We start from the raw sequence: 24,757 nt of genomic DNA, 5'->3' as shown, positions 1-24,757 counted from the left end.
CTTATCAAGTTCTGATGGGGAGGTTCTCCACTGTCCCCAAGGTAAGCTGTCCTTGGAAGACAGTTTTATTGATAGTTTAAGGCTATTAAAGAAAACCCTGCTAAAGTGAATAAAAATAGATCTTTTGATTCACTAGGTGTTGGTGTTATGCTGAATTACAGCGTTTTTTATGTGGCTTACACTAGCTAATCATACAGCATGGGGTCTATTTGGCCTTCAGTCTGTAGCTGTAATAACCATTAATCCTGGTGGAAGGCATTCAAAAGTCCGTATTTACCATCTGTTACCACACAGTTATCAGACAAAATGGTAATAATATTGCTAAGAATGTTTCATCAATAAGCTATACTCCAGTGTAATGGCAGTGAGACTTAATACCATTCCTCATGTTTAAAATCCATCAAAGAAAAAGTTAATTATATGCAAACTGTTGGCACTAATGCATTAATATGATGCACCCGGTGTCCCGGGCATTACATGCTTAAACTTTTCACTGAATTTTGAATTTATGTTAGAATGGATTTATTCTTGCTCTTGAAGTAAGTACCGTATTTTATAACATATTTGTCAAGATATTCATTAAAATACCAAATAGCAGTTGCATTAGCAATATTCACTTCGAATAATTTGTGAGAGGCTTCATTATCACATTTCCCAGATAAACTATGAATTGTTCTTTCTCTGTTTTATGATCAGTGATTCAAATTACTTAGATAATGAAGTGGTATTTTGAAAAGACATGGCTAAGGTGGGACTGAAGCCTAAATCTTCAAATTTACATTGTCAGTAGGTTAAAAAGAAAGTTACCATCTAAAATTAATACATAGCAGATGAAATTACTCTTGCAAAAATTATAAAAACTATTAAACTAAGCTGCCAGCAGTTACACTGGTATTTCGAATACTCAGTTCAATAAAGGATTTGACCCGTGCACTTTCTAGTTTGTTCCATTTCTGAAGTTAATGGAAGACATTTTAAATAAATATAATCTGATTCCTTTGCAGAAGTTACATATTCCAGGCAGTACTTCCTGACATTACGTATTTAATTGACATGCTTTCCTTCCTCTGTCCTTCCTGAAAACATTGATTTCTGAAGATAAAACCCAAGTAATTAATTTTGGTTTAAATTTCTTCTGATTTCTTAACCAGCATTTAAATTTACATTTATAAGTAAATGTGAAATATTACTTAAACATGATTATATTTGAGTTGGCTTAAGTCTGTTAGTGGTTTGAGTTGGCTTGAGGTAGCCTCTGCTTCAGGAGATAGAATAGATGATCTGATATGAACAAGCTTCATATCTAATCTTACAGATATAGTTTTTGTATTTAAGGGATGTCAGCTATTACAAGAGACTCTCTTCTCTGCAGTAGCAAAGGCAATTGGAGAAAGCCCTGAAATCTGATTCTTCCCTTGACTCTACTCTTTCTCTACTCCCATCCTTAGGACAGGTCTCAGTCCTGGCCTGTTCATTTTCCCCATGCCCAGGCTCTTCTCTGCAGCTTGGATGGGAGAGAAGACAGAGGTCTGTATAAAAAAAAGGGTCTCTTGATCCTGGAAGGTGATTTGGAATTGAGGTATTAGGAGATTCTGGAAAAGGTGGATGTGGTTTGAGGGGATGGAGAGAGAGACCCCTGCTTTTATACCTGTGGTTTGTTGAAGCTGCTTAGTCTCTCTTTTCTGCCAGTTGTATCCTGTGACTACTACAGCATATCATTTTAGCTATGCAACTGGGAAGTCTAGAGCCCACGGTGACAACAGCTGGCTATTTTCATCCTCAAAGATGCAAATCTTTTCTCCAGAATACAGAATATAATATTCTAAAAATATGTTAAAGCAGATGTACTTAGCTGTAAATATAAACATAAATAAAAAGCAACCTCAGTTGTAATTAATTAGGTTCATTCATAAGGATCAATTAGATGATGAGTGAATGACATTCATTCAGATCATAGTTGATTCAGCCCTCTTACATCTTTCATGATACAAATCTTTCCAAGCATCCATGTGATGAGCATCAGCAAACTGTTCAGTTGTCCTCATCTTCCCATTCCACAATTGTCTCTCTCTGATAGAGCCTGAGTGATGTTATTGGCATGCTCTGCACAGCAGCCACAGTCCCACTGCCAGATGTATGGTGGATGTATGATACCATGGTTACAGAGGCCAGAACTGCACTTCTCTGCACTCCTTTGGAAACTTCTGCCTTTTAGATGCAGCCAAATCCCAGCCAAACTAGTAGGGCTCTCTTGCTCAGTGTTTGGTCACAAATATTGTCGTTCTTATTTATGACTTGGTTTTGAATTAGTGGCTAAGGAGAATGGAGACTAATCCTTCGTGCTCACTGGCATGTATATCACCACACTGGTAGAAGGCTCTGCTGAAAATGGCAGCAGGAACAGCATCGCAGGTGGAATGGATGCTCTTTCTTTGGGAAGCAAGAGTGATTTTCGTTAGGCCTCTGGGATACTATAATTAAGAAAATAATCAGATTGAATATTGTCCTTGTGAGACTTAATTGCTTTTAGAAATCCTGATTCCTCAGAAGGTCCATTAGGAGGCTGAAAAACTTTTCCTTCATTCCTGCCCTTATCTTCTAGATTTTTTCAAATCCTATTTGTGATCACTTGCTTGCTAATTCTTGTTTTAGAGAAAGACTTTACTTCTTGTTATTTCTTGAATTCTAAGACATCTTTCCCCACTCCGCATTGTAGCATGGGATGTTTCTACTCTTTTATAATAGTGAACTAAATAATTCTACCACGTAAGGATTGCAGGGCGTAGGAAACCAAAAGCATGGCTTTCCTTGTACTAATTTTAATTTCCTATTTGTGCGGAAACCCTCAACCTTTACTGCAATTAAATAACAATAATTAACATTGCTCTACTGGAATTGCATAATGTAATGGCAGGCTAGATTTTTAGAGAGATTAACACATATCAAACACCATTTTCTAATTGAATAATTTTTAACAGCGCAATTTTTATCCCAAAAGAAATAGTCAACAGTCTAGATTATAAATTCATATACCCACGACTTGATTGCTGCAATCACTTCTGACTTACCATAAAAGGCACAGAAGAACTAGAAAAAACACAAACAATACAGCAGGAACAATCAGAAATATGGAACGGTTTGCATATGCAAAGGAATTAAACAATGATTTTCAGCTCAAAAAAAAGAGATGACTGCAGGAGAATACAGAATGCTGATTCATGTTTCTCAGAATACAAAATCTTGGAGAGCATTGTCTGAAATAACGTAATAGAAATAAAACAGAGGGAAGTCTATTTCACACAATGCAAAATTAAACTGCAGAACCTACCAACATAGCATATTACAGAGGCCAAGAGAATACCGTGACTCAAAAAGAAAATATATGAATTAGTGGGGAATAGGTTGATTAATGACTTACGGTAAACAGGACAGTTTAGGAGAAGTCTCAGTTGCCAGGACCCCTGCCTGCTGAAAGCTAGAAACACTGAAGCACAGAAAACCTTTTCCATACCGATCTTGTAAGCACACTCTTTCCACTAAAGAAGGACCTTCCACTATCCCCTGGTGGGTAAACAGATGTTGGACAGTCTGACAAAGGACTGCAGTTCTTCTGATTCAAATAATTTCTAAAATTTCTTTAAATTGAAAACTTTTTATTTTTGTCAAAAATCCTCTTAGCACTTGTTTTTCCAGTTTTCTGTTGGGAAAGGAGGGTAGGGATCCTTCTGTGGTAGTCACCCAGATAGAACATTAGTCCTGCTTTGTCCTGGGCTTCTTTAGGTTTACTCACAGTTTTTACTGGTATCTTTGTGTGCGTGTTTTTCAGAATAAATCATCCTGTAGTAGGAATAAAAAAATGTTGCACATGATTGAAGGTTAGGTGGCAGTTAGATTAAGATTCTAGTTACCTATTTTTAGATAGCCAGAGAATTAGAACAGACACACCATCTTGCTGAAGAACCGGGCTTTTCACATTTAAAACAAGTAAATGAATAATTATAATTTACATGCCAGTGCTTAATCCTGAAGTCAGCAATCAAATGCTGTTTAAAAGATGCAACAGAAGACAGAAGTAAAAGCTAAACACAAACTGACATATGTATTTGTGCTACATGACCTACATTTTGGCTCTAATTGTGAATGTGGAATCTGCTTTTGCCACCTAAGCTCTAGCTATTTTGACAGGTTTACTCTTATAGAGCATTTAGTAGTTTGCAGAGAGATTTTTTTTTTGAGGACACACTATATGTGTAAAGCTGCCTGTTCTCCTGATAATGCTTACTAATACCCTAAAGAAAATATTACATCCATTTAATATTATAGCTATTATTAATTTTCCTGGTATTCAAAGACTTTGGGGAGGGATGGTGCCTTATATATGAAAATTTGGAAGATGAACAGTGTGATGCCAGTTTCTATATGGAATGAATACATATAGATACGAAGTATATGAAAATACTTCATAAAAGCAATGTTGTGGAGCTGTATTTCAGCATTTTATTGTATATTACATTAAACATTTAGCTGAAAATATTTGGTACACTAATACATTTGCAATAATATAACATTAATAATTTCCCTTATATGCTTATAGTAATGTTTCATTCTCTAATATGAAATCCCTACATTTATTTATGTATTATTGGCTGAGGATAGTTTTAACTTACAGGAAGATAAATGATATGTTTCTGATTTTTTTTTTTTTTTTTTGACAGGGTCCAAAAGAATCAGTGACAGTGAAGTCTCTGATTATGACTGTGATGATGGAATTGGTGTTGTTTCAGGTATTACTGTCTAAATTTGCTCTTCTATATTCAGTAGAAATCTTTCTTATTTATAATTTAGTATTATGAATTTTATAATGTTTTTCTAGTGAAAAATAAGTGCAACCTATGTGTGTTTTTTTTCCAACAGACACAAAAAATGTATTATGGGTAATGCATATTTAACGACAAAAGTTGCCAATAGAAGGAAATAATCAATGTGTAAATTTCCTTGTTACTTTTTTAAAATGATAAAAATAGCACAAAAGTGTTTTCTATTAAATGTGGAGAAATGTTTATTTGATTTTTTTGGCAGACATATCCTTTAAAACTTCATGGTGGAATAATAACACTGCCAAAGGTCTGAAACTTGAACATTTAAGGCAGGATGGGAGATATCTTAATAGATAATTTGTTTTATTAAGTATTGGAATTGGGAATTTAATGAGTATTTGAGATAAAAGTTGTCACGTGAGAGAGTATTTCTCCTCCTCTTCTAAGAGAAAAGATAATAATGTATCATAGCAGAAAACAGTAAAATCAGTGAATCATATGCTTTTACTGACTACAACAGAGAATATATTTCTGATGCAGCCATGCCACCTTTAAACCAGTACTGACAGCTACTGGTACCAGCACAGAGTAGGCTGCACAGCTCAGTTTGTACTCTGTTACCCTACTGCTCTAACTGAGATTTTTAAGCCCCACAGAGCAGTCTGTGTTAGAAAATTACTGGTTCCCTTGGGTCAAGTCTAGCTGAAGTGTACACATACAGTGATTTGTGTACCTTACTTGGCAAAGGTGGAGCAGTATATGCTGCCTGCTCTGTGCAGCAGCTGGTTGGTCAAAATGTGTTCCTGCCACACAGCCACCCATCAGCATATGTGCATGTTTTACACCAGGTGTAGTACATGCTGCTGGCAGGCTAAGGAAGGGTGTATAGGAAACAGGAGTCAGAGGAATACAGCCAGGCGTGGGGACAGAGGAAAAAAAGGAGGTAGAATAGGCAATCCTGGATATTGCAAGATGGAACCTTCATGGAACCTAATGAAGTTCAACAAAGTCAAGCATAGAGTCCTGCACCTGGGGAGGAATAACCCCATGCACCGGTACAGGTTGGGGGCTGATCTACTGGAGAGCAGCTCTGCAGAGAATGACGTGGGTGTTCTGGTGGACAACAAGTTCACCATGAGCCAGCAATGTGCCCTTGTGGCCAGGAAGGCCAATGGTATCCTGGGGTGCATTAGGAAGAGTGTGGCCAACAGGTCAAGGGAGGTTATCTTGCCCCTCTACATGGCCCTGGTGAGGCCACATCTGGAGTACTGTGTGCAGTTCTGGGCCCCCCAGTTCAAGAAAGATAAGGAAATACTGGAGAGAGTCCAGCGGAGGGTTACAAAGATGATCAGAGGAGTAGACCATCTCTCTTATGAGGAGAGGCTGAGAGAGCTGGGTCTGTTCAGCTTGGAGAAGAGAAGACTGAGAGGGGATCTTATCAACACTTAGAAATACCTTACAGGCAGGTGTCAAGAGGAGGGGGCCAGACTCTTCTCAGTGGTGCCCAGTGACAGGACAAGGGGCAATGGGCACAAGCAGAAACATGGAAAGTTCCATCTGAATATGAGGAAAAACTTCTTTACTTTGAGGTTGGCAGAGCACTGGAACAGGCTGCCCAGGGAGGTTGTGGAGTCTCCTTCTCTGGAGGTACTCAAAACCCGCCTGGACGTGACCCTGTGCAACACACTCTAGGTGAACCTGCTTTGGCAGAGGGTTGAACTAGATGATCTCCAGAGGTCCCTTCCAGCCCTTAACCATTCTGTGATTCTGTGATTCTGTGATTCTGTGGAGTGCAGCCAAGTATTCATTATAAATTCAAATGTGTAGTGAGCTACCTAATTACTTGAGTTTGCACAGTGCTGTCTTAAAAACTGTTACCAATCTGAGCTTAGATGCAATTCTGTGTTGTCTAATGACTAATGCTTGTATTTCCAGATATTTCACACTTATCTCTTAGTCTCTGCTTAATTTTTCACCGTGCTATGTTGCTGTTCCCTTGCCATAGGTCTTGTGCTTGGTGGGAAAATGGGATAACGGATTTTTTTTATTAAATGGCATGCAAATTTTATCAAGAAGCCCTTTTTTTAACTAACATAATATTATACAGAATTTGCGGTGCAAACAGGGCAAGTCATATTGTTAGTAAGTTTATTGGCTCTGGTTCATTGTAGGTGTCTTACTAGAATATCTAGAAAGCAGATATTTTTAAGCACAAGTTGTCCTTGTTCATGTTGGAACAATCTAACCTTGCAGATACTCCACAGTAAAAGTTATTCTGTCCCAAAGGAATATTTTTTATCTTTCCTGCATAAACATTCAGATTTTTGTTAACTTCTGCTCAAAGGTTTTGCTCTGTTCTAAGGTTCCAGCAATTTTACCAGAGACTGAATGAACACTGTGGATGCAAGACCACTAAATTTTCTATATCTTCCTTAAGTCATTTATCTTCAAACAGTAGTAGGTTCAGTTTTCAGATTATTACCTTAGTTAGAAAGATATTTAGGAAAACTTAGGGTATTGTTATATTCCCACTACCCTGTTTGCTTTACTACAGTCAGAAGACAGAAAGGGTGTGTAGCCAGATATGTAACCAGTGGTGTGAAGTATTAGAATCAGAGAGGCAGTGATCCTCAGAAGTCCCTTGTTCCTGCTTACTGTACTTCCAGTCTTAAGTTGGTTAGCTTTCCGTATGCGCTTAGCAGTCACTAAGGCTTTCAGACTGCCTGTCCTCCCAAAGGGAAGGACTTCCATATTCCTGTTTGTCAGTTACATTAGAAATGTATCAATATAACTTTGGAGTTTAATAATAAAGGAAGGAAAAAAAGGGGGTCTGATGGATATATGTCTCGAATACCCGGTATGGCACCATTTTGAAACTAAAATCTTTGTATTGTCCTGGAAAAAGGTACCGAGTTTTGCAGAAGTTTTACCAGGTACTTGAACATCAGCGGGATTCTTGTGAAACACCTGGATTTACAATTTTATGATTTCATAAGCTCCTCTTTTGACAACTTGTAAAATTATGCTCTTTACAGTTCAGTGCACGAGTCTACTTCCCTTACCTGAGTCTTTTTGATGTCCCTTTAGTTCCTTTAGGAACTTTTAGCTTTTGGATTTCTGCTGACAATTCTACACCTTAGTTACATTTTAATTAAGACTGGCTGTGTAGGTGGGAAAGTTTGATGTTCTTTTGGTTTTGAAATATTCATTTATTGCCTTTCTTTTTTTGTGCTGCTGTCACTGTGTTTGCAAGTCTTTTGATTTATCCTTGTCTTGTCTTATCATCCACATCCTTCTCTCTTTTAAGGTTCTTCTATTCATATGCAGACTCATCACAATCTTTGTTTCAATATATGCCTTCTTTGATGAAGCCATTTGTCTGTCTTTGTTTTCTTTCTTTCTTACTTACCCCAGTTCTTTCATTTTGTATTTTAAGGTTTTATTTAACATGACACTTCACTTTGCTCTTTTTACTCCTGCCGTATAAATACTGTATCACATCAAGTATGTTTGCTAGCATCTGTCAGGTACTCTCAGTGATCATTTCCATAAAATTAATTGCTTATTCAAAGTATTGGACCTGTGAACTAAAACTCCAGACACCTTTAAGAGCAGCAAGAATTCTCATTTGGTTCCTCTTTGATTTACTTTTATTCAAAACAGTGGTCTAGAGGACCTTTAAAGGTCCCTTCCAACCCAAACCATTCTGTGATTCTATGAAATCCACGGACCTTCCGTGATCTCATTATGTATTTATTTATAGTTCATGGAAAGATATATGCTGTCTGGCTTCACAATGTTCCTGATAAAAGCTGAGACTTTCTGTTTCTCCACACCTTTTTATATAGCTTCCCTGGTATTCGTCCCATAAGGTCAAATGACTTCATCTTGGATAAGCTGGTGGATAGGTGGAAATCCAACAATGGAAGGCCTTAATGTACATTTGTTAGACTGTATCTGCTGAAAGAAAGGGAACTTTATAAGCTACAGTTACTTGCATCACCATCTATTTTTAATATATCTGCAGCTGATGTTTGTTACTGCTGTGGTACTTTTGATCCACTGGTTTAATTTCCTGATGATAAAATGCTTAAATTATATCTATTTCCTATACTACTCTCTTTTTTTTCATTTTTACAAAAAGTTCAAATATCTCTTGGAAAAATTATTCATAAAAACTATCACTTCTGGTGTCTTGGATCTTATCCTGCTTAGACAAACTTAATAAGCTTCAGTCTTATAAAAGAGTGTTGTTTCTGTCAACAGGAAAGACTTTTAAGAAAATAATGATAAACCAATTGAAAAACTGCAATGTCTTTTTTTCTGGCTATATGTGTCTTCTACACCAGCTACTGTCAGAAAGAGTTCTAACATATTATGTATTTGAAACAATTACGCAAAAGTGATTTTTGATAAGATTTAAAATAGCTCTCTTCATATACAATATACATTCATTTCATCTTGGGTTGAAAACACTAGAACAGAAATCTCTCTATTATCTCATGTCTGCTGGATTTAATCTTAGCAGAGGGTAGCAGAAGGAGAGTTACTAGCAGTTCTGGTTTTTTTTTGCTGTCCTGAACAATAACTTTGGCCCTCATAAAGTCGTCTGTCATCAGCAATTCTGTGTGGAGCACATCAGCATCTTAACGTGCCCCTTAGAAGGTCTTATATGCTTATTGATAAAAGCCATACAGTATTTTCATATGATTCTAGAAAATTCCTTTGCACTTTACAAAACACCATTAAAATTATTGTAATGCTAATACAATCAGTGAAAAGGAGGGTGTGGTTTTTTTTTTTTTTCTATTGACAAAGTTGAATGGCATACAGTTAATGAAGTTCAATTAATATGAACTACAATTTCTAAATAGTTTTCTTCCCAGGTACTTCCTCAGAGTCTATATGAACCTGCTGTAACCTACTGAGTACAAGTAACCTACACTGTAACCTACTGACTTTATAGAACAGAGACGTGAATTGCCATGACCATTTAATCATAAAAGTCTCACCTATCATTGTGTAAGACTTAAATATTAAGTGAGATATTAATGTTTAAAATTCAGTTCTACACCAATATCTCATTTCACAGAATCACAGAATCACAGAATGTTAGGGATTGGAAGGGACCTCGAAAGATCATCTAGTCCAATCCCCCTGCCGGAGCAGGATTACCTAGACCAATATCACACAGGAACGCGTCCAGGCGGGGTTTTGAATGTCTCCAGAGAAGGAGACTCCACAACCTCTCTGGGCAGCCTGTTCCAGTGTTCGGTCACCCTCACCGTAAAGAAGTTTTTCCTCATATTTATGTGGAACCTCCTGTGTTCCAGCTTGCACCTGTTGCCCCTTGTCCTATCAGTGGATGACAGTGAGAAGAGCCTGGCTCCATCCTCCTGACACTTGCCCTTTACATATTTATAAACATTAATGAGGTCACCCCTCAGTCTCCTCTTCTCTAAGCTAAAGAGACCCAGCTCCCTCAGCCTCTCCTCATAAGGGAGATGTTCCACTCCCTTAATCATCTTTGTGGCTCTGCGCTGGACTCTCTCTAGCAGTTCCCTGTCCTTCTTGAAGTGAGGGGCCCAGAACTGGACAGAATATTCCAGATGCGGCCTCACCAGGGCAGAGTAGAGGGGGAGGAGAACCTCTCTCGACCTGCTAACCACACCCCTTCTAATACACCCCAGGATGCCATTGGCCTTCTTGGCCACAAGGGCACACTGCTGGCTCATGGTCATCCTGCTGTCCACTAGGACCCCCAGGTCCCTTTCCCCTACGCTGGTCTCCAACAGGTCTGTCCCCAACTTGTACTGGTACATGGGCTTGTTCTTGCTCAGATGCAGGAACTTGCACTACATCATTTTGTGAAACACTTGTAGTCTGAGATATGTTTCAGCAGATGAATCCTGGAAGAATGTAAGGCAGTGAATTCTGCATAAACTACATTGCAAGTCTCTGTAGAGAAGAGCTTTTCCAGATAAATGAATGCGGTCTCCAGCCTTGAGAAGAAAAACATTTATAGTGATAAGTTTTTCTCATTATGCAAAAGATAGCAAGATGTTTCAGGAGCAAATAAGAATACAAATAAGGTATTTATTCAGAGGATAGTTAGAGCCAAGTAGATTAGAAAAAGTAATAATCAGTAAAGAAATTCTTATTGAACTTACAAAAATGATTCTGTTTTTGAAGAAGAATGAAAAGCAATTATTCATTTTTGCTTCACTCTTCAAAACACCTGAGGAGTCCTTTGTTCAAAAGAGTTCTTTCACTGTCATGTTGCAGCCTTCCCTGCAGAGGAAACAAAAGCCCTTCTCTCTACTGGCTGATAATGTGAACTGAATTTTTATACCTGGATCCTGTTGATGATTGCTGCTCAAAGTGCATACAGAACACATAAATATTTTGGTTACAGCTTGAAATCAACTGCCTATTGAAAGATACCTTACAGCATTAGTACATAGAGAGGATGACTTCTACCCCTAATAAAATAAAGGATTTCATTGTAGATCACCAGCTAGCCCTAAATGAGAGTCTGTAGTGCCCCAAAAGCCCAGTGACTAGAGACATAAACATTGACAAGCTTTTTCTTTTATATGTTGATACCTGTTCCCCTGCTCTAAAAATCTGTTCTTTGTGAGTTCTTCCTTGAGAAAAAAAATAGCTTAGTGTCTATGTATCTCAAAAATTCCCTCCAAAACTGGAAATTTCCCTCCAAAAATTCAAGCAATGTTAAAATAGTCCTTGTGCTGACCCCTTAGGTCAAGGGATCTTTAACCATTTTCCTTGCTTTTAAACAAATGAGGTGTATATTATTTACAACGTTATGCCTTCGGTTCTTAACACAGGAATTTTTATTACCATTCTTCAAGCTTTTCCTTGTATTTTAGTTTCTTTTTTAATGTATCAAAGGCAAAGTTTAGTAATAGTTTTACTATTTAAAAAAAACTTTAGTATCACTTCCTCAGCTGACAAAACATCTTTCTCTTCAAACATCCAAATTCTCTCAATTAATATATTTTTAAAAAAATGGTTTTATATTTTTAAATATAAGCTGTATTACTCCACTTTGAAAGCAAAGATGTAATTAAATTCAAGTTTTATTTTCAAATTGTCAGTAATTATCAGTAGCATTCTGTTCTTTGAGTAAAGTTAAGCAAATATGAACTCATTGTGTTAGTTCATGTTCTGCCACAGTCCTAATATCTACAGAGTAACAAAGGCATCTCATAGATAATGGAAAGCTGCAAGGAAGTTGCATTCCTATCAGAAACTCTATTGATGGATACTTCTCACATAAGGGAAAGCCTAGTTGGGATTAATTACAAATGCGGTGATGAGCACTTCTAAGAAGGAAATGCTTCATGAAAGGTCTGATAAATTCCAGTTGACAGTGTCAAGAAGAGGCTAATATGGGGGACTTGCTGGACAGCAGTGAATATATATAGATGAGTACTTAAATAAGAAGAAACATTATCTGTATAGTAACTGTGTTTCTTTCAAGCTTTGTATGTCATACTGGGTGTAGGACAGCACTGAAAACTCAGCAAGCTCTGGTTTATTACAGTGTGGGAATGCTCTTCATATGTATTAATGATCAAAAGAATTGCTCAAGTCTAATGGGCCCATACATACCATTAGTGCAGTAGAGCTAAAAACACCTCTTGAGGAAATGAGTCACTATGCAGCAAGTAACAAGTTGTTCCTATTGTAATGTTTTCTGGTTCCTTTCACTATATATTAATTCTTCCCATATTTGTAGAATAATATTTTGATGCAAAAAAAATCCCCAAGCCCATGCATAATGTATCTTCAATTTCTAGGGTATTCAGATATTAATAATTCAATTTGTTTGATCAGTTGCTGTCAGCACTTTTTCAGAGGACATCCAAATTCTGCTTTTAGATGTTCAAATCACCATAGAAGTTGAGCATATTTGTATAAAAGAACTGAACTGTCTCCAAAGTGCCCATGTGTGAAATCTTGGTATGTTAAGCATTTCTGGCAATTTGATTATATAATTGTTTTTAATTAGTGCTTGTTCTAAGCCCAAGCACAGTGAGTGTTAAAAATTAAATAACTGATAAAGAGAAATCTTGATGCCTCAATCAAGTACAGATGTTAAAGTGGAGAAAATGCCACTTAGCATCAGTGTCTGAAACAAGTCAATTATTTTGCCTATGTTGAACAGCAATTCTGATATTGCTTTTCTAGAACAATTTTCATACGAAGAGTTTCTCTCAAGTCAATCAAGCAGCAAGACATCTAAATTAAAAGCTTCGTTAGTACTTTTCAGTTGTTTTTTTTAAGGGTTATTTTAGTGCTGTTGATGTGAACCTCGTATTTGGAGGTTTGTGATTTTCTGTAATTTCGTGCCTGAAAGCTGTAGAATTTGGTAACAATTTGTTAATATTAGTATTTACTGAACATGTACCCTGCATAGTGTGATATTAGTATAGTACAACCATGCTGTGTGGATGAATGCTTTAAGACAAAAGTATTAATATTGCCTCTTAAAACAGATAAAATTAAAACTTCAGCTCAGAGAAAGCTATATTTAGCGTGCCTTGTAAAAATCCCTCATTTGATGTGTATCATAGGTTTTAATGAAACCTTTCCATTAAAAGAAGGTGGTGGTGGCATTGCAGATACCTTTGTCATGTGCAAAGATGCTGTTGTTTATTGCTGATTATCTCTATACTGATTATCAGTTTCTCCGTGCTCTGTAGGTTGATTTAAGAGGCTTGCCACAGTTATAGAGCCTTTATTTTATGGTAAAGACTTAATATTTTTAGCTGCAAGCAGATTCCAATATTTATCCTATTTTTACTACTGCTATAAAGAACTACCTGTTTTATTCAATAACAGCTCCTTGGTCAAGTTGCACTTATGACCTGTTTTTACTATCTGTAATTTATTTCCGCAAGACAATATTTTTACTTTCTTTCTCTAAGCTTCTTTCCAGGACATGGAATATTTTTGAAACTGGAAGTTAAATCATACTTTTTTTCAGTCATCGCGAATGTCGCCATAATTTTTGGAATGTCATCTGTCTTGAGAGAGACAAATGTTTCAAGTCCTGGGCAAGCAAAGCCAGTCATGTTCTAGAGAGAATTAAGTTCTCAAGTTAGGAGTACCAAAGTTACCACTTCATATCCCATGGTCAATCAATCATCAGTAGCAGCTTTAAAGTCTGTTTGGGGTTTAGAAGTACTCCAGCACTGCTTGATAAACATATTTATTACAGTGTTGGCCACTTCTGGGGTGTATGAATTGGTGCTAGGCATGTTGTTGAGCCTCTCATGTAAGCTTTGTGTTACTGTGATCCTCCTGAAGCTTTGTAAATGAGGAGCTGGCCCATTGCTCTCTCTGCATTTCTGGTGGCTGCAGGGTAATCACAGATTGCTTGTCTTTCCTCTGAAGCTCGTGTGTCAATGAAAGGCACAAATTTCCTACATACAGAAGTATTTTATTTGATACATAGTAATTGCAACATAAGCCATAGAAATTCAGTGAAAGAATAAACAAGTGAAAGATGATTGAATCAATTATTTCGGTATGAGCAGAGTCTCAATATAATTCATCTTGTGATGTTCATTCTTAAACAATTTCATAGGTACTTTTTATATTCCTGTCTTATCCCACTGTATCCAAGGTAGTTTCTTATACTTTCTAATTTTGGGTTGAAATCCCATACCAGTTGGAGTCTCAAGGTAGAGTCTAGTATGTACCATCTGGTTTCAGCTAGAGAAAAAAATCAGTGCATAGATGGCATAAAGATATGGTAGATTCCCACTGTCTGGGCACACAACATGTGCTGTCTCTGTGATTCAAGCACAGACAACTGTTTCATTCTGGAACAGTAGTGGTCATGCTAAAAAAAGAAAAGATATAATTAGCTATACTTTTCTTTTAACTATACTATTGTGATCTCTAGGTTCAGAAAGTAAAATAAATATTACACTGGCCCTGAAGCTTGGAAAACTGCATTTAATGTAAAAATAAAACAGTAAGTAGAAAAATAAGCCAATGATATTTTTAGTAAAAAACTAATACCTCAAAAAATTTCTTCATTATTATAAATAAGGAAAGCTTGTTTTTCAGTAAATAGAGAGACTCGAAGACCAATGGATCACTAAACTGTGACATGCTGGGACCAAGTACCTTCAAGACAGATACTGTAACTCCGAACTATTTGATCTGCCAAAGCTGGCTTTAGGCAGACTTGCTTAAGTCCAAAACTGATCAAGAAACTTGCTAAGCTCTTACCTTTTGGATCTGAAAAGTTTGCACATGATAATACTTTTTTCTCTGAATATGTTTCTCAGAACTGGCATAGTCTGAATGACTAGTCAGCTAGCTCCTACATAAATCTAGCAGTTTTCTTAGATTCCCAGGAAATGAAAAAACAGCTTTCATCTTATTCCTTTTCAGTTCTTTTAAACAATACTCTAAGATGACAGGAGAAAATGCAGGGCTTTGGATGCTGAGTGGTTGGAAGCATCCTCTTCACATTCTTGATTTTGGCAACTAAGTTCAAAACATGGCATCTTCTGTGAGCTGTGTCTACATGACTGTGTTAACAATGTAGTTTTTTGGATAATTTTTCTGAAATACCTGACTTTCCTCCTGTATTCATACAGTTTAAATATTTTCTTTACAGCTTAGATTTTGTTCTGGCTGTACAGTGTTGGAATGATAATGACTATACTCAAGAAACCTAAGAACCTTACTGGATCTATCCCTAAACTCTTTTGTCTCCACATTAAACACATGTTTTCTGGTATTGCAACTTTATAGAATGGACATTGTTATTGAATAAAAGTATTATATTATATAGATGTTCACAGAAAGTTGTGTTCTGTGAAAATCTGATATGGTTATTTTCAGTATAAGACAGCATTCCATGTTGCTTTGACTCCTAGCTAGTGAAAATACATAGTGTGAAACAAGGCAGAGAGCTACATTAACTCTACAAAGCTGAAGGATGAGTTTGGAATTAACTCATGTTAGCGAGTTGCCCTACTGAAACTGCTACTTTTCAATGTGTGATGTATTGACAAGAGAGTAGTTCATAAATATAGTAGTTTTGGTTTTGAGTGAATTAATTACAAATTTCAAAGTTTATTTTGCTGGCAACAAAGCACAGAGAATATTAATCTGTTTATTCGAACACAGCTTAACATGTCTAGTCTTGTTGATGCAAAATTATTAGGAGTGTTGATAGTTTCTGCCTTTTGAAATTGTTGTAAGGAAGCACTACCAGTGTTAGTTACCAGAAAGCATTGCATGTCTGCTTCCAATTTAATGTAAAACATTTTTTGATCAGGATTATACTTGACAATTTAGTTAGTCACGTATTTTGATTTATTGCAACAATAATGTGCAAGTGATCAACTACAATAACAAGTTAAAGCTGGAGGAGGCTTTTTGTTTCTAGGTAATTATTTTGTTTAGGTATACAGATTTAATAAATTTAATTATTTTGATTTACTAGTTCTCACTTCTAAGAATATTTTAGACAGAGTAGGTTTTTGTTTGTGTTTTGTTAATTGAATTCCCTGCCCTTCACTATGTTCATTCAGGTAGAATACCTTACGCTATCGCTCATTCCCCTTGTACTTTGGTGTCTGTACATACCAAATATTGTATAAAACTGCTGATTTAAGTGTTAGATTTTTTCTTTAATGGATTTTCCCATTTCTTCATATTACTGCTCTTCATTACGTTTTTCATACACAAATGTTCCAAATGCTCCCTGTGCAGGCAGAATACTGAGAACCATCTCTGTGTTTTTTATATCTATAGATATGGACTATCAGGATAATAATAGACAATATTCTGTCATGTGTACTTGTACAGTAAATCATGGTTTTTATTTCATTATATATAAGTTCGTAATAACTTCCTATTCACTTATGTGTATGGTGGGTTGACTCTGGCTGGATGCCAGGTGGCCACCAAAACAATTTTATCGCTCCCCCTCCTCAGTTGGGCAGGGGGGAGAAGATATAATAAAGGCTCATGGGTCGAGACAAGGACAGGCAGAGATCACTCACCAATTGCAAAACAGACTTGACTCGGGGAAATTAATTTAGTTTATTATCAATCAAATCATAGTAGGGTAATGAGAAATTAAAACTAAATCTTAAAGCACCTTCCTCTCACCCCTCCCTTCTTCCCAGGCTCAACTTCACTCCCGGTTTTCTCTACCTCCTCCTTCCCCAGTGGTGCCGGGGGACGGGGAATGGGGGTTGCGGTCAGTTCATCACAGGTTGTTTCTGCTGCTCCTTCCTCCTCACACTCTTCCCCTGCTCCAGCGTGGGGTCCCTCCCATGGGAGACAGTCCTCCATGAACTTCTCCAACGTGGGTCCTTCTCACGGGCTGCCGTTCTTCATGAACTGCTCCAGCATGGGTCCCTTCCACGGGGTGCAGTCCTTCAGGAACAGACTGCTCCAGCGTGGGTCCCCCATGGGGTCACAAGTCCTGCCAGCAAACATGCTCCAGTGTGGGCTCCTCTCTCCACAGGGTCACAGGTCCCACCAGGAGCCTGCTGCAGCGTGGGCTTCCCACAGAGTCACAGCCTCTTTTGACCATCCACCTGCCCTGGCGTGGGGTCCTCCCCGGCTGCAGGTGGATATCTGCTCACACTGTTAGCTCCATGGGCTGCAGGGGGACAGCCTGCCTTCACCATGGTCTTCAACACGGGCTGCAGGGAATCTCTGCTCCAGTCCTGTAGCCCTCTTCCCCCTCCTTCTATCACTGACCTTGGTATCTGTAGAGGTTGTTGCTCTCACATATTCCTCACTCCTCTCATCCAGCTACAGTTGCGTTGCCCAGTTTCCCCTTCTTCAATGTGTTATTACAGAGGCCGCTACCACCGTCGCTGACTGGCTTGGCCTTGGCCAGCGGTGGGTGTCTTGGACCTGGCTGGCATTGGCTCTATTGGACACAGGGGAAGCTTCTAGCAGCTTTTCACAGAAGCCACCCCTGTAGCCCCCCTGCTACCAAAACCTTGCCATGCAAACCAAATACAATGTGTTTTCAGATTTGCCTTCCCTGGAGATAATTTTATGTTTTCCCCAAATGTATCAACTTGTCTTTTAAAGATCAAAACCTTTCTGCCACTTTAAGACTATCTTTAGAAATTTGTTTATTTCTTGTTGCTATTTTACAATACTTTTCAATTAATATAATGAGCAAAAAATAACTGATAAGCCATTTCCAGATTTTCAATTTTTTAATGAAAATATTAAACATTGTCAGAATAAGTTGTTCACTGTGAAATTACAAAAGATGTGGCTTGCATTGTAAGGATGTTGTTTGCAATTAATCACCTATTGTCATAGTAAAAAAAACAAGCCTTTCTAAATTATCCCAGTTTTCAGTGGGCTTCTCTACAGAAAATATGGATTTGGGCTATTGTTTTATTTGGTGTACGTATGATACCATAGCATAATAACTGCGGGTTGTTTCAGTACATTTCTTACTCTTTACACAGTGCCTTTAATCAGTTCAGTGAAACACATAGCTTGTTGTCTCAGTGATATATAACATAAATTAAAATCTGTAAAATATAACACTTAAGAATAGAGAAAATAACTCCTAGTCTATCCAAAAACAGTCTGTAGAGCTCTTACTTGTGGTCTTACTCTCAGAATTGCTCATAGCTCTTTTGCTCTATAGGGTAGCAGATCGGTGCCTACAAAGCTCCTCACAGGTCTCTTGTATTCCCTTCGTTGCCTGTTTCTTACCTGCAGAATTTTTCTTTTGGCGACATCTTGACCAGCATCTTCAAAGAACTGCAAAATGATCCTCTTCATTTTCCTGCCTCTCTGTGCTCTGCAGTGCACTTCATGTTCTGCCAGCTCCTGGGCAAATTAAAATAAATATCTCATATGTTCTTTCTCTTGAAATGCTGGTTTTATCAATAAGTAGTTCTCTGTGCATTATTTTTGTATTGAGGACAATATTTGTTTAGTGTATAAAACTGGCAAATATCTCATCGATTTGCTTAATTAAGAAATTTGTTATTGCTTTGTTACATTTTTTATTTTAACATTATTGAGATTTCAGCTGTTACTTCAGCTCTTTCTCTTTTGCTTAAAGAATTACAGGATTTCAGAGTCTGTTGATTTTCAGACTGACTTGTAAAAACTTTATTCAGACACGTTCTATACTTTACTGCTTAGTGAACAACACCCTGTTTCGAACACAGATAAAATTCCTCCTGTCTATTCTTTGGTGATTTCACCCAGAACTGTATTGCACTTGTCCTTATATGCTTTATCAGTGTGTATGCTAATAAGTGTACTTCACACACAGGATAAAAGTCTTTAGTTCATTACTGACTCTCAGCTGAGACTACACGTAACATGACTTGATCGCTTTGAAGTGAGGAGAGAGTATCTGATCCTCAACATCATTATATTAATGTAATGTAATGATGATGTGCTATTTTTCCCCTTTATGTACATACATACACACACACACAAAGCAGCTTACACCTAAACACAGGAGGAAGTTATTTATGAATTAAAGTGGTTCGTATATATCCTTGATCCTAAGGCCATACAATGAATATGAATACTCAGTTGGAAGTATCAAACATTCTTGGAACCGTTAAATGGACTGAATTGAGGTTTTGCTTAAGTGCTTACTGAACATTTTCATGGGAAAAGAATTATAGTTTTATGAGCCAGAATTTTTCCAGTGCCAGGTGGATCTCTCTAAATATTCTTTACTCGGTTACTGTCTTCAGAACAAAAAGTCAGTTTATATCAGTTGTCATAGCCATTAAGAGCTGTCTGAAGACCTATTTTTGCAAAACGTTAACATCAGATTAAGATTTGCAATTCTTCCATTTCTTATCATTGTATATTACTTTGATCCTCACAAAATGTGGGGAAACTTCTTTGAAATTGCTGTGTATCTGTCATCTTCGCAGAGAGTATTGTACCCTGGGACAGTGAATTCAAGTTGTGCAATTAGATGGAGACAGTCACTTTAATACATCTATCTTTTAAAAATGATTTTTCTTAAAAGCCTGTGTAAAATGTCCATGTGGCAGCCTTTTAAGCTATTGTAACTGAGAAAGCTTTTGCTTAGATTATTTATGCCTTCTATTATCCTAATTCAGGATCAGGTCTAGGATGTAAGCAGGTGTCTGCATGGCCTTAGGTCATGTATTTGTGAAGGAATCATGTTGTTTAAGTTCAGAACCGTGAGTGAAATCTGATGTAACTGAGTCATTATTACTTTAATTTTTTCAGAAATACAAATCTTTCTTGAACTCAAATTCTGTATTTGATCCCATGATAGTTTCCTATCCCAAATTTTTAAACTGAACTTTGAATTAGTTTTGAATTGTGGACATTTCTGTTTGAAGTATATTACACACAATTGTTACAATACAATTTTAATTAAAAATGCGATAATCAATTTTATATGTTATTTTAAGGAAAAAAGGCAGTTTTATTATTAATGCATCATATTGACCACAAATAAGTGGTAAATTTGGATATTTTTATTATTATAAATCCCCAATTTGGTGCATGACAATTTATTTCTATACTTTTAAAGTATAACTATAGGAACTATAACTGTACTTAAATTAAGCATAACAACAGGAGTCAACTTTATGTATGTATTTTTTATCACAAAAAAGAAGACATGATAACATCCTTGATCAAATTTCATCTTTTATCATACTTCTAACTACTACAGATATGGTAGGAAATTAAAAAGTGCAATTTCAGATTCATTGAATATGTGCATTTCTTTTTAGATTATCGACATAATGGGAGAGATCTTCAAAGTTCAACGCTATCAGTGCCAGAACAAGTTATGTCATCTAATCATTGCTCTCGATCAGGATCCCCTCACCGTGGAGATAGCATAGGACGGACTAGATCATGGTCTCCCAGTGTCCCTCCCCCACAAAGGTAAACTGTTATTTAACTATGCAGGTATATAAATTTAAGTGGTATTGATCCTGTAACAATACTGGAAAGAATCTCCAGATTTTCAAACTGGCAATGAATTAGTTAGATCTTATGAAATTATGTAAAGCCAATACTGTTTTTTCTTACATTACACTAATGTGCAAAAATTCACCTAATTTTGTCTTATTTTTCATCAAAAATCAGTACATTCCAATCTAAGGAAATAAATTATTCCTCTATATTTTCATTTTCAAGAGCTATTTAGAAGGTGCCATGTTTTATAGCATGTGATGGTTTGACATTTTCTTGGCATTCATTCGTCAGTGCTGTCTTCAACCCTTTTGTCTCTGTAGAATTAATGTTCTGGGAGAGCCATACCTCCTGCCTGTAGTAGCTTTCTTTCTCCTATTTTTTTCAAACTTTTAAAGCATCAAGAATAAATTGACACACATACAATTTTATACTGAAAAATATCAACTTGTGATCTTAGGCAGCCTCTGATAGCTATTTATCTTGTGAAACAAAGATCAGGACAATTCTTCCAAAAGCTAGCCTTTTTGGATAATGACTACCACTTGACTGAACATATTGTTTAAGCCAGAATTAAGAATTTTCCTGCGTGGATAAGCTTTCTTAAGAGGAGGCAGAAGGACGGATGTAAAGGGGAATGAAGCCTATTTTCCAGCATTTTTGTCACTATGTGTGGGTAGGTTTCCAGCTGGTGTAACTCAGCTGGAATAAAAGAGGGAGTCATTTTCTTTGCCCATAATTTTCACAATTCCCATTAAATACTGAAGATCTGTTATCCAATATTTCCTGTCAGGTACATCTGTCTATCCGTTTCTTCTACAGTCATTCTGATTCTCTTGTATTCTGCTTTCTTTTCTGTTATCTTTGTTCTTTTTGTTAGCTTAAAATTCTCTTGACTTCATATTCTCTTCCTTATGTGTTTACTTACCATTTTGTCTAACAGATACAGACTAAATGATATCCTTTTGCATTAGTGAGGTATTAAGATCCCAAATTATCCCATATCATCACAGACAGCTAACAGGCAGAAACTGTAAGTTTCTACTTGAAATCTAAAACCATATGTAAATATAGCCTGACTTTAAATGAGACATAAACAGTAAACACAGAGGGCCCTATTCAGGTTGCTGCTATACTGATTTCAGTCTAAGTAATTGCCTATGCTAAATCTCCTGGGGTTATTTGTCTTGGATACAAATGTGAGCAAAATCTCTTTGTGTGTGTGTGTATTTGTGTTTTTGTGTGTGCATGCATGCTGTGTGCATTTTGGGCAGAACTTTTATGCAAGCTAGTAATTAACATTTGTTTAACACCATTGAAAAACCTTCTTTTCATTTTCTTGTAGTTTTGCATTTCTTTACCTGTACAAAATGTTTCTTGCTTTCTGACTTTCCTAAAGCTAAATTTTTAAATATAATTTTGAACTTTCAGAGAAAAATGTTTCAGCTGTTTCCTACAATGCCACAATCAAATCCATTATTTATGTAATATTTCCCTGCCCACACACCAAATAATTTCTTTGAGGACTTGTCAAGCCCAGAGAATTGGGCTGCCAGAACTTGAGAGTTTGTAGAAAAGAAGCATGATCCTTAGGTTACAGAAATGTCTTTTTTAATTCTACTGAAAAGCCAGGTGTACTTGGCAAAGCTATAAGCATTATTAGTCACATTTGCACCATGTTTAGTTGAGTTTATTATACATGTGCTGCTACAGATGTGTTCTAACTGCAGTAAGCATGCTGCATGCCCAGAGATCTCCCAAATATTGATTGATGCCTCTGCAGGCAGGAGCTCTTGGGCCATAGAAGTGCAAGTTGCTGTTATATCTTAGAAGACATTTTGCAGTCCTCAGTCCTTCTACTGGATTTTGTTAATAAACTTTATGAAAGCCACATTGCATAGTAGCTGACAAGAAATTGTTACTGCTCTTGTAATGTTTTCAGCTAATGTATTTAATGGACTGTGGATCAGAATGGAGTTTAGACTGTGGCAGGCACTGAACAACATCATGTTTAGCTTTTTCTAAGACTGTGCATTTGAAAAAGCAAGATGAAGGTGACTATAGAAAGTGGCTAGGCTGAAATGATGTGGTAAATCTAGTCGGATGCTCATTATTCTCTACCATCACCACCTGCAATTGCACATTTTTCACCTGCTTACCTGTTGTCTGGTTGCTCCGTACATGTTCAGTCAACTGAAAGAAAGTTAGAAAGGAGTGAAGACATATGTTGTGAAACCAACTTTTCTTATAGAACAAGTTTCGTTGGAGAAAGTATGTAATTTTCTGTTAAATAGTAAATCTGTCTGACAAAGGCATCCTTAGCAGAGTGAAACAACTGAAATAGTAGCAACACTTTGAAGTAAGAGAAATACCGTTGTGTAGGATATTAAAAAGCAGCATGAAGTCAGAATCTGACATAATACAGAAATTTAAACAATAAATTATTTGTTTAGAACAATAAGCCAATAACACAAACTTATTGAAAGTGGTTTGAGCAGATAAGTTGGTATTGAGTTTTCAGGACTAAGGCTTATAATCAGAGTTTAGGCAGGAGTTTTGATTGTGTGGGCAGACAGCAAAGGTCAAATCTTTGGCAAGTTTTGCAAAGAAATGACAGCTTGAGAAAGCTTAAATATTTAAGTCAAGATGAGAAGAGTAAAATAAGATGATAATACTCTAGACAGAAAAAAAAAAACCAAGATTTTTTTTTTGAAACATGAATTAAAAAAGAGACCCTGAGGAAAAGGGTCAGATAGAAACTAGAATTCAGAAAGGAGGAATGAGAATTGGTTGCTGGGAAAAGTAAAAAGGTTAACAAAGAACAGCAAAGGAGCCCTGTCAATGTCTGTTTTAGAGTACAAATATATATGAAAGAGTCCAATGGCAGGGTAAAGGCTATACTGGATTTTCTATCATTTTGGTATAAATAAGGGTGTTAAAACACGTACAGAGGAGAAGTTGCAGGAAAGAGTTGTAGAGCAGAAGGTAGAATTATACTCACGTTTAATATGGCAAATAGAAAGTTTACTAGCCAGAGTAAACTTTATATTTGGCTTCGTGAAAGTAGAGTGGAGAAATACTTTATGAGAAATGAAGTAGAACTGAAGGCAAAAGTTTATGTGTAGTGCAACGTCTTCATAGCACTCACATGTATAAATAAACAACACCATGGCAGCAGCAGTGAAGGATACACGTACAGGTTAACACTAATCAGGGACTGGCAGATGACAAAGGATAAGGATGACAGGTACCAAAAGGGCAGACAAAGTGACAAGGAAGGACACAGGAACAGGATGTTACAAAAGTGGAAAAAAAAATGAGGCCCACATTAGGGAAGACTGCAGGAAAGAACAGGAGGCAGAAGAATTTATTGGTCTAAAATGTGAATTTTTGTGGAGGGAAGCATGCAAACTGTTATTTTCAAATCTATACAAAACAATTATGTTTTACTTATCCAATAATTATTAGAGTTTACTGTTGTCTTTGTATTTTCCTATTCTTGTGGATTTGTTTTACAGACCAGAAAAAGTGAAGTTAGTATGTATCAGTAGGTATTAATGGTTAAACTGAGCAAAGCACTCAATGGGCAAAACTTTGGTCTCAAATAGTACAAAACTGTAAAGGTGATTGGTGCTCTTTAATGAAGGCTGTGCTATGCGTACCACTTATACCTTATTAAAAAGTTCTGTCTTGTGCCTTGCTACAGTTTACATCTTTATAGTATAGCCAAACTCAAGAGCTCATTGAAAATTCTTTACAGTGCATGTTTCAGCTAGAAAGGAAATTTTCCTTGAAGGTACTAGTCTGGAAAGACTAATGAAATTTTGTCTAAAATTAACCTTTTAAATAATAATAAAAAAAATGTCGTTCTCTCATCTCCAGAACAAACAAACATTGAAACAAAAGAAAAAAACGCCATCCCTAGCATGGACTTAGCACCTTTTTCTGTAGGAGAAAATTTTTTT

The 24,757-nt window shown here is 36.7% G+C and overlaps 1 protein-coding gene across 40 annotated transcripts in view; it reads left to right on the top strand.

The window, feature by feature from the left end:
* Window positions 1–24,757, top strand: part of RIMS2 (regulating synaptic membrane exocytosis 2) — a 531,876-nt gene that overhangs the window by 334,275 nt on the left and 172,844 nt on the right. For all 40 annotated transcript variants that reach the window (XM_068395878.1, XM_068395859.1, XM_068395866.1 and 37 more), the window contains 2 exons: window positions 4,716–4,784; window positions 20,606–20,762. In XM_068395878.1, coding sequence (XP_068251979.1) covers window positions 4,716–4,784; window positions 20,606–20,762 — 226 coding nt within the window. The remainder of the gene's footprint in view (window positions 1–4,715; window positions 4,785–20,605; window positions 20,763–24,757) is intronic.

The sequence above is a fragment of the Nyctibius grandis genome, chromosome 3, assembly GCF_013368605.1.
Source record: "Nyctibius grandis isolate bNycGra1 chromosome 3, bNycGra1.pri, whole genome shotgun sequence".
Taxonomy (NCBI): domain Eukaryota; kingdom Metazoa; phylum Chordata; class Aves; order Nyctibiiformes; family Nyctibiidae; genus Nyctibius; species Nyctibius grandis.
This window is presented reverse-complemented; position numbering and strand designations above follow the sequence as displayed.